This window comes from Rhinopithecus bieti, unplaced genomic scaffold (assembly GCF_001698545.2).
Source record: "Rhinopithecus bieti isolate Rb0 unplaced genomic scaffold, ASM169854v2 scaffold_18624, whole genome shotgun sequence".
Taxonomy (NCBI): Eukaryota; Metazoa; Chordata; class Mammalia; order Primates; family Cercopithecidae; genus Rhinopithecus; species Rhinopithecus bieti.
In genome coordinates, this window is record NW_016809607.1 from 2,905,461 (window position 1) to 2,917,048 (window position 11,588).

The window sequence follows — 11,588 nt, forward strand, 5'->3', positions numbered from 1 at the left end:
TATAGAGAAATTTTCTTTGACCCATAGGGGTCAAAAATTTTCTGTCTCAGATTTGTCCAGGACAGCATAAAGATAAATAATTGTACTATATGATCTGTAAGTGTTACAACATGAATTAGATTATACTTCTCTCCTCGTGTAAATAAATATGTCAGAAAGATAATGGAAATAAAGCCTTGAAGTAGAAGGGAAAGAAAAGAACAGATGAGTAAGGGGATATTATGGAAAGGAAGCAGACGAAAACATTGAGTCAACTGGTCTTGAAGTGTCACTCTATATTTTATTTCCCAGTTAACCGTATCTACATTTTCTAAGATCAGTATATTCTGTTTTCTTTGTTATCATCATTAGGCTCCATAATATAATTTTACATCACATATTATTAAAATATTTATGAGTATAAGAAATTCTTGAAGCTACTTCTACATGTAATCATATCAAAGTATAAATTTTGCTAACAACACACACTGTGTATCACCTTACAGGTTTATATTTATATTTTATGTGGCGGAGTTAGAAATCTGTGACAAGTCCTAACACTTGTCACACCTCAATGCAGTTTTCCTTAAAAAAGAAAAAGCCAATATTCATGTAAACAGTACATTGTGAGATGTAAAATTTGACTGATAGCTCCTAAATATCATTTCAAATATACACAAATTAAAAGATTATTCTACATGCTTTTTCATCTCACATATCAAGAATCTCATGAAGATAACATTATAAAAGGCAACATTTGTTAAAAGGCCACTGTGGTTAACTTTATGTCACTGGAGTCAATACTGCAGCCACTGTCAATTTCCTGGATGGCTGAGGTTAGAAGTTGATCCTTTCAATGCAAACATCAAGTAATTCGATGTTGTCTAGATGACTGAACAATGAGAATTCTTAGCCACTCCTTTCAAATGGATTGTTCAGGTCAGGTTACTTCAATGCCAGGTCAGTGAGGGCATCAGAGACCTTGGTGTTGACCTGTGCAGAAAGGCTCGCTTGTGTAACGTTGAGATAGATGTCATACTGCTGGTCCAGGCCAAGGTAGCAATCACTCATGAAATATAATGTGTAAATATACCTAAAATATAAAAATAGAATAAAAACGTAAAACCACATTTGTAATCACAATCATATTTAATTCTTTCAGAACTTTGGTAGTAGGATTCTTCTTACCTTCCAGGTATTTCAGGGGTATAAAAAGAAAGGGAAGCAACATGATGATTTCGAATATATCCCACTCTTTTCAAAGCAATAAGTTCTCTCTTATCCACTTCTCCTAATATCAAAAACCATCCTTCATCTTTTGATTTGGGAAACCGAGGAGTAACTGCACAGCTCTCTGGCTTTCCCTATAAACCAGAAAAAAAGATACAACATTAAAAATATCTAGACTTTCTATACCGCTTGGTTGTGGTTAAGGCTACGTTGTGTTACTTGAAGGCCATACATCTACATAGTTCACCATATGTATCTGAGATGTTTTAAATTTTCTTCCATTCTGGTTTGGTGTCTTTGATATGCAATTATTTAACTTATCTCAAGATTCTCAGAGCACGTTATAGATATTAGTTTGTGGTTGTAAGTATCAGAATATTTGGCTAGTTAGAATAAAAAACTCTGGATCTTGACATCCAATTAGCAAATTCTCATGCTATTCCTACAATTAACTTTAATACCACATTGGTAGATGAACAAATTGAAACATAAGCATGTTAACCAAATCTTCCAAAACCTTATTCACAAAAAACGAATGCTTAAGAAAACAAACAAACAAATCAACAAAAACACAAAGCCAATCAAGACTGGACTCTGGACCCCAACCTGAGGAGTACTATATCAAATACATACTTTCCTCTCATCCAAGAAAAAAACTCACATAAATAAGCATATATTCTAATATGGCAATATTAAAGAGTCCCTTCTCTGAGAAATGGGCAATTTTAAGTCAAGTAATTTGTAAAATATATTAATCACCACAATCCAAATTAGATATAAACATAATGATCGCACTTGAGGTCTTTATTTTAGATCAATTTTTATAAAATGCAAGATTATTCTAACGATTCTTTAAGACAATGACTTTATGGCATAATAAAATATAGTAATAATGATATATTCTCAGACTTCATTCAGTATTCTAGAGGGAGATGTTTCACTTATTTCAAAAGGGGGTCAGAGAGTAATATATTTTTACAGCATTCAGAAACAAAAATTAAGAGATTTTCTGGCATGATTAAATCTAAGTTATACATAGAATATTAAGGTAAAAAATAATAGTTTTCTCCCATGATTTTATCTTTATGATTATTGCTATTTTTATGATTACTACTAGTATTAGTTTATATTACTTTAAAAGTTGGAGTACATTAAGTCTTCTAAAATGCTCATATTGCCAGGTGCAGTGGGTCACGCCTGTAAGCCCAACATTTTGGGAGGCCAAGGCAGGTGGATCACCTGAAGTCAGGAGTTCGAGACCAGCCTGGCCAACACAATACAAAAAATTAGCCAGGTATGGTGGCAGGCACCTGTAATCCCAGTTACTCGGGATGCTGAGGCAGGAGAATTGCTTGAACCGGGAGGCAGAGGTTGCAGGGAGCTGATGTTGCACCGTTGCACTCCAGTCTGGGCAACGTAAGTGAAATTCTATCTCAAACAAACAAACAAAAGCTCATATTAAGGTCAGGTGTGGTGGCTCATGCCTGTAATCCCAGCACTTTGGGAGGCTGAGGCAGGCGGATCATTTGAGATGAGGAGTTCGAGATGAGCCTGGTCAACATGGTGAAACCCTATCTCTACTAAAAATACAAAAAATTAGTTGGGTGTAGTGGCACATGCCTGTAAAACCCAGCTATTTGGGAGGCTGGAGTAGGAGAAATGCTTGAACCTGGGAGGTGGAGGTTGCAGTGAGCCAAGCCTGGGTGACACAGTGAGACTCTGTATCAAAAAAAAAAAAAAAAAAAAAAAAAAAAAAAGAAAGAAAAAAGAAAAAAAAAGCTCATATTAAAGTCTCTGAAATGCCAGAGGCCAATCAATTAATACTTACACTGACAGACTTTTTAGAATTAGAAATCAAATGAGGTGAGACTTGAAGGTACAATACTGAAAGAACATTGTATGAATAGAAAGTTACTGATCATTTTGTGTGTGAGAACAGAAGGGGCAATACTAATGAACTATAGCTTCACCCCTGAGGGCTTATTCTAGATATGGGAAAGCCCTGAATCCACTGGACCATAAAGAAGACTAATTCTTTCTTATTTTAATTATTATGGCACTAAAAACCAATCTGCCCACATGCTGTGTACTAATATTCTTAGAGGACCAGATAATTAATTTTGGTGTCAGAGGCAACAGAAAAGAGCACAGTAATCTAAAATAAAAATACTGTACATTTTTGGCCTGTATGAACATTGACAAAGCTCTTCTATGCATTATAATGAAGGACGCAGGCAGATATGGCAACTGAGGCTCAGAAAAGCTTAATGTCTTATTCAAATCCATAGAGCTAAGTGGTAAAGCTTCAGTCTCATCTATATTTAGCCCAATGCGGTTCCTGTACACCAAAGTGCCTCTAGGGCAGTACTGCTCAAGCTTTAAGGCCCTTAAAAATCATCTGGAGTATTGAGTGACGGTATAGATTTTGAGATCCGCCCCCTTGAGGTTCTGATTCAGCCAGTCTGGAGTGGGGCCAAGGAATCTGCACTTTAAAAGGCCCTTCAGGAAATTCTGCTGGACTGTCTGTATACCATACTTCCAGAATAGAACTCTAGGCAATATATTCTTATGTAAGGTAGATTTTCTGGGGCTGAAAAATGGCACATGAGGAGAACTCATGAATTTCAAAAGACTAACTCTCACTGCTTAACACCAGTTGAGAAAGCAGGATTCATGAATGACACGGGCGCATTAGTCATATAACAGATATGTGTGGTGGCGCATGCTGGTATTTGGTGTGAAATATTTGAGAATGGAAACCAAACACTATACCTTGTGGAACCCAAAGTGGACTCTCTGCAAGCTGACTTGAAGCACATACTCTTGGTCAGCATGCAATTTGATCCATTTGTTGTCATCTCGTTTGTCTGCAGTCAGAGTTGAGACACAGAGTTCATTATGTCCTTCAACTAAGTCATCCCATGAGCCTTTAACACTTATGCCAACATTTATCACTGGCAAGTGAGATAAGAAATTCCATGCCTAAATAAAAACAGAAAAGTAACATAATAAAGGAAGAGTTTATGTGAAATGCAATGATCAACTAAGAAATAGTGTGCTTTTAGAAAAAAATCAACCTTTTAATGTTGAGATTAATTCTAGATCCAACGCAGTTGCAGGAAATAATACAGAGACATTCTGTGGACCATTTACTCAGTTTCCTCCAAAGGCAGCATTTTTTAAAACTATGGTACTTATTACTACTAGGATATTAACATTAACATAATCCAGTGATTTTGTTCAGATGTCCTCAATTTTTCTTATACTTGTGGCTATACGCATGTATGTGTAAAATATTGTGCTTTTAGTCTTTTAATGTCTTTGTAAAAGTAACTAAAAGAGGGCTTATCATTATTTAAACTTGTGATTCCTTTATTGTAAATCCCTCCTGATATTGAGCAGCTGTTGACTATACCAAAATAAAACAAGTTAAAAAATGTTTGTTGTCAAACTGGTTTGTTTTAGAGAAGCATCTATTCAGATATTCATGTGGCTTCTAAGATGGAGAGCATTACTTGGGGATAAATGGGCAACCTGAAAAAAATTTTGTAATTGAATAATTGATGTTAGAATCCTCCACTGACCACTTATTGTACATTTTTTGGCTCCTATTTCAAATTTGTCTCATTTATTCTGAAAAAAAAATTTTCTTTATATTCTATATTTCACAAGGAATTCTATAAGTCTAGGGTTCCTTCTAGAAACAAATATGAATTTTTGGCATCATTATGCTGAGAATACCAATTAAAATGACACATTAAAAGATATTTTACCTAATTTTATACTGCATTTGAAGTGGAAAGACATTTGTGAAAAATCAGTATTCAAATAACAAGTGCTCACCAATGTTGAATGAATGAATGAATGAATGAATGAATACCTAGGTCTACAGAAAAGATGTAACAAAAGAAACTTGAGGTCATCTTTTTCTAACATATACAATTCTATGGCAATATCAGCATCAGTCAAGAAAACTTCTCAAGACGTTGGCTTTTTTTTTTTTTTTTTAAATCAGTTGTTACCTTCTATGTTAGTTTTAAAAGTACACGGTATTTTAATTTTGGTTTTCCTTTTATTCCTTTAATACATACTATAGATTTCCTTATAGGCTTTGATCTTGCTTACTGCTGCTGAGTATACTTAATTGAAATGAAGTAGCCCTGATGAACCATACTACCCCTTAGGAATTAAAAAAAATGTAAATTCAATGCAAATTTTCAATTCGACTCCAATCCTATAACTTGTCTTATGAATCTGAAATCATGTCTTGAACTGGATTTTGAAATAGTCAAGCAAAAGAGTGTACTTCAAGTACAAAGGACGGTCTATCCCCTGCTAGAACCCATAGTCACCAAGTATAGAAGCTGTACCACTGGATGTTCTTCTAGGACTGGCCAGTCTGGAAAAGTGGTTAAGGGGACTTAAAAACACAATTTCTTTAAAGCATTTGACTTTGTCAGACAGCACAAGTGATATTTACCACATGAAGCAAGACTTGATATGTTTCTTTACTTGTACCATTAAATTGGTTACCAATATAATGTTTTGTTATCAGTAATTCATTGGGATTTTACTTTACAAAGTCCCCAAATGTCATATCTGGCTTTTATATATATGTAATTTTTTGTAGGACTTAATGTTATTATTATTTTCAATCTACAATGTGTACACATATATTTATTGGAGATATATATATGTATATATATTTATGTATATAAAACATGAACTATTTTAAAGAAACGGCTAAGACATTTCAATACCAGCCAAACATATTTATCTGAGGATTAATCTTCATCTATTGAATCAGGCAAGAGCACTGCCATGCATACAATTATTTAATTAGCAGCCAAATCCTCTGCCAGTCAGCAGCCGTTCCAGGCATACTGATGGGGTAGAAGATGCAAATCTCACAGTCGTACTGCTTTTTCTCATTACTACTGCAATTAGCACTTAAATTGATGCTTTAAACATACTAATTTCTGGAATAATTCAGGATTTGTATGTTACCTGGGATCGCCTCACTGCAGAGCCGGCACCAGATTGCTCTGCAAATTGAAGCACTTTTGAGCCAAATAACCATCATCATATCAGACAGAGCCAATTTGCATTTGGTTTTAAAGATAACAGAATGGCAATTTATGCAAATAAATTAAGTAAGTTTACTTCTGAGTTCTCCCTGAACTAATTATAACAATGTTCTAATTTTTCATCATATCTAAAACTTGGCTTGAAATCAATGTATGTTATGTTGGAAATCTGTTGTTGCTAACAGAAGCGTTGTTGTGATTTAAATATATTGTTTTTATTCATAATTTCGATGGTAATTTAGTTAGAAAGGTAGGCATTTATTATGAATATTTAAATAGTATTTGGTGCCAATCTTGGGTTCAACAGAAACTGAACAGTCAATCAGACGTTAATGCCTGTTACACTTTTTCCAAGTCTTGATCAAAAATAAGTTCCACTTGGAAAAAAAAAAGACATGGTTTAGAAGTTTCTTTAATACCTGCATTTGCAAGTCAATATGTTAATTATGTTATAAATCCTGAACGTTTACTTTGACATGTTTAGGGTAAAATTGCTTAAGACTTAAAGTCTAGATAGCCAAATATTTCTGGCATTGTTCATTCATATTTTTGGTCTTCCTAAAGATTGTTTGGAGACATGATCCGTGTTGTTTTTCACAATATAGATTTAGCTTTCTGTGTAAGTTATATGGTTCACACACACACGGTTTATTTGAAAGGATACTCTTGGATCTAGAAACAAAGTGATTATAATAAGAGAGGGGCATAAACAAATAACTGAGGGAATTGCATGAAAGTATACCAAGCATACCGAAGGATACACTACCCTGAAGAGAGGGAGTAGAAGGCTAGGATAATGCAGCCAAGTGATGGACAAACTACTTGAGGCTTTTCACAGCCAGCTTAGTAGCATTTATACTGAAACAACTTGTCGTAATGCAAATACCACTATTAGTTACTATTACTGTCATATTACTGTCATTATTTTTAGTATTCATTTATTGAGTTCTTACTCTGTGTCAAGAACTGTATAAAGCAGTTTACATAAGAGTATCTTCCTTAATTTTCACAAGAACTTCTTGAGACATGTATGTTTTCATGTTCATAATCATAGTAGTAAATGGCAGAGACAACTTAACTCAAGGTGAGCCTGGTTCCAAAATCCATGCTCTTTAAGTTAGAAAACTCATGGTACACCTCTGAGTAGGGGAGCCTTCAAAACACTTAAGAGATGGTCTTACCTGTTTCGTTTTTGCAGCATGTAGCTCACTTTCTACCATGGAGCTAAATACATGGTCTTTACCTCCACAGGCATGGATCAGTTCAGGAAGGCACTCGATGGAGGTCCGACCCCTAGCATGTGGGCCCTTCATAACTGGCTTCCATTTCCTAGGAAATAACATCGAACCAAGCAACTAATTGTTTCACAGCAGAAAGATGATTTTCTGACAATGGTGGTTTATATAATGATAACTTTTTTTTGTTTCAATTAAGAAATGACATTTTAAGACCATTATGCTAAGTTTAAAAATTCAGCCAGCATTCTGTATGGATAACAGCCCTAGGCAGTACTGTTATCACTACATAAAATGTATTACTTATGTGTGAGCTCAGTAAATACTTAGGGTTCACAGACATTGGGTGTCTTTCTACAGGAAGGAACTAATGTGAAGTAATGCTTCCAAGTACATGAAGTACTGATCCAGACCCCAGAAATGTGCTTAATGGGTGCAGCAAATGTCTTTAATATAATTACTTAAATAAAGTTTTAAATTATAAGTTGTTGGGAACATAAAGCTAAAAGTTCATTTTGAGAATTTTTGAGATTTACAGCACAAGTAGTGCTAGATCCCAGAAACACAGGCCACCTAAATATTCCAGTAAGAAGAAAAATATAATTGAAACTCTTAAGAGTGCTGTGAAAACTGTATCACATCTCTTAGGTCCCAAGCAGCTTCCATAGCAGACCTGCGTGCTATGTGTGGTAGTACCTTAATGTGCGTTCTTTACTGCTGAAACCCTACTCTCATAACTTTTATACCATACTGGAAGGGCTCCTGAAACTGAGCTGCAGACACACAGAGGAGGTTATCTGCCTTTCACCCCATGCCACTTGCTGCTGCTATGGCATAAGTGTCTTTTAGTTTCTAGGGACATCCCATGGTAGGAACCCAAGTACCATGGAGACAACTGCCCTGGAACCCAATATATTTGAGTCAAATTGAGGGACTTTCCTAAGGAGACTTCGTGTGTGCCTGAGGTTCTTGTTGGCATCTGTGTCTAGATGTCTCAAATAACTGCCACCCCTTATCCGGATGAACAGGAGTACGGAGTGCATGATGGCAAGCTACAGCCAGATTGTTTTGCTACATGACTGTGAAGCAATATTTTGGCTGCAAATTATCTCTCAACTGGCGTGAAACACTGGTGTGAAAGAAACATTTCCAATTAAACATTGCCAACCCTGCTTGTATTAGACACTGTTCTTTTCCTTGCAAATATGTTTCAGTCATGTACATGAGACTTATGGGTTAAATAATTGATGCTAACATAAACTCTTACATACAGGTTATATCTTGAGCTCCTAATATATGTAACTACCTAGTTTGGGACATTTTACAGATGCACAATTTACTTTTACAATGGATTTCAGATATCTCAAATCTCTTCAACAATAACAGACATTGGCCATTTTGCTTTAGATCACAAAGCATTTTAATGATGTCTTCTTAAATGAAGATTGATATTGTAAAAGAATAAATGCAATTAAGAAAAAAATGTATCCAGTGCTTCAAATGGAAAATGATTTAGATAGGAGAAGTTTAAATTATAGTTCAGCTTGGGACTGATGATCAAATTCCAAACAAAAATGTTCTGTCAGTTGGCCATGTCTTACTCTGGGAAACAGGAGTATTTTCCATGTCAGTAATCAGTATTCTCCATAACATAAAATTTCAGTGACTACATATATAACAAACATATTTTTTTTGAAATTAAAACAAAACAATTACATTGAAAAGTAAAACAATTACTTGAAAAGGTGAAGATGATGGTTTTCTATGTTTGGTAGTGTAAGAAGAGAAGAGTCTTTTAACCACCGACCCTGGATCACCATCTGAATCAGATTGGTGATATTCAGGACAGTCACCAGCCAGCCCTGGTTTGCAGCCACGTCCAGCATTGCCTGAACAGGGAAAATGCACGTTACAAGAATAACATGGTACTTGCCCCCTTCACTGGGATTCTGATGTTAGCTTTAACAAAAAACAAAGAAACCAAGCATTGTATCTCTAAATTATTATTCATCAACATAGAAACCAGAAAATAAACCACAGTTGGATTGCAGGGAACAAATTTGATCATAGCATTTACTGTACATTACTTCCTACAAAGGACCAAATAATAAGTTTTGTTAGGGCAGCAAGGATAGCCAGATAATATTGGTACCTAGCATTAAAACAAAGATAAAAACTCAGTGTACTTACTATGAGAGCCAATACTCATATAATTCACTATATTAAGAACATTAGCAGCTGCATTTAAAGAGTGAATCTCATGTAGTCTTTCAAATTTAAAATCAATAATGGTAAGGAGATAGTTTTCTTGCCAAAATTTATTTTCTCCAAAGAACAGGCTAAACATAGAGGCCTGGTTTTCAATGACAATAATACACCACACCACATACTAGCAAAGGGGGCAACTGCTAGTGGTACATGAAGAATGAAGAGAAGCTATTCATATTAGTCTATACATTTAATCTAATGCTTTATGGACAAACAAAAGGCTGCATTTGCTTAAGGCAAAACTAAACAGTGAAATCTTATTTAAACAAAGGCGAAGTTTACACAGGCACAGCTATTTCAATTAAATTAGATTCTGGAGAATGCTGACTTAAAGACACATAAGTTAATATCATGATCTTAGGTAGCTATTTTATACAGTTTTAGTACTGTACTCTCTTGTTTTGGGAAATGAGGATATGAAGATAGGAGAAATTAGATATGCCTAGCAAATAATTAAAATACTTTAATAGTAAATATCTCAATGACAGCAAAATATTTATAAAATGTACAAAATCTGTTGTTAGTGGACTTTTAGAAATAATTTTAAGGCATATTATGTTGGAAAATTAATTTGCTATACTACCTAGTACTGTTGATGGAGAAACATCTTCCTTCTGAGCGTTGAATATCCCACTCTGTTCTCTAAAAAGTGAGTTTAAAAAACTCTCTAAAAAGTGAGTTTAAAAAACACCTGGCTAAACGAATCTATTGTTTCCTTGGTATATTACAGAGAAATGGATCAAAATTTCTGGATATCATGATTAATGTGACGGCATGGTCAAATTGGTCTTTAGTATCTATTAACCTGCTAGATATACATCATAAAGACAGAATGTTAGTATAATAGGTATATTTATATATGTATGTGTATATGAATGTGTATACATGTATGAATGTACATATTTATAAATCTAGGGAAAATCTACTTATATTCTTCCTTTTTCCCTGTACAGCAGAATAATACACTTTGTCTTTCTCTGAAGTATATGAGACAACAGGTCATGATGAATGCTACTCATAGACAAAAAAAGAGTAGTTCACAAGTCACAACTCTTGAGTCTTACTAAGGGAAGAGAAAAGGAAAAGAGAAATGAGTAATTATACCTAATGCAGTATTATGATGATGTCAGAACTTGCAATGTGGAGTAACTATGGCAATTTTACTTGTGATTTTACATTGCAACTTGACTGGAAATAAATTCCAGACCAAAAGCTCACATACTAGAAGAGCTAGATGGATGAACCATATATTCTTAACTTTGAAGTTTTCACGATGAAGTTGAAAGATTTCATAAAACTTATGAGATTTCCCCACAATTTTTTACTGTAGGATCCAGATGTGAAAATGTAAAAAAATCATGTTAACTACTTATATGAAATAAATAAAAAAGCCATATCATAAACTGAAAACGATTATTTATCTTGTTTAAATTTAGAGAAAAGGCAAGTGGGGAGACCAAGAAGCTGTGATGGTTAAAGGTTTTGTGGCTCCCCAACTGAGTTGAACCAAAACGTTGCTACATGTTTCTCTGCTCAATTACTCCCTGGTTGTCTTGTTCTCTTTGCCCCCATGGCTTTAGTGCAGACTTTCGTTTCTCACCTGGAACATTATAATTATTCTTTATTCTCATCTAATTTCTTTTCAAAATTTACTTTATATTGTTACGGAAGTGAACTGTAAGAAGGTAAAAGTGATCATATCAGTCCTCTGCTTACATTTCTTTAATGGTTTTACACTGTGAAGGGGATAAAAAAACTGATGCTTCTTTTTTTTTTTTTTTTTTTTTTT

At 34.5% G+C, this 11,588-nt stretch overlaps 1 protein-coding gene across 1 annotated transcript in view; it reads right to left on the minus strand.

Annotated features, from left to right (window-relative positions):
- Positions 1-258: 258 nt before the first annotated feature.
- Positions 259-11,588, minus strand: part of ASCC3 (activating signal cointegrator 1 complex subunit 3) — a gene marked incomplete at its 5' end in the record, with an annotated part of 187,260 nt that continues 175,930 nt past the window's right edge. Inside the window, 5 exons of the mRNA XM_017889813.1 lie at positions 259-1,072; positions 1,168-1,343; positions 3,982-4,191; positions 7,478-7,625; positions 9,269-9,420. Of these exons, the coding sequence (XP_017745302.1) occupies positions 925-1,072; positions 1,168-1,343; positions 3,982-4,191; positions 7,478-7,625; positions 9,269-9,420 (834 nt within the window). The remainder of the gene's footprint in view (positions 1,073-1,167; positions 1,344-3,981; positions 4,192-7,477; positions 7,626-9,268; positions 9,421-11,588) is intronic.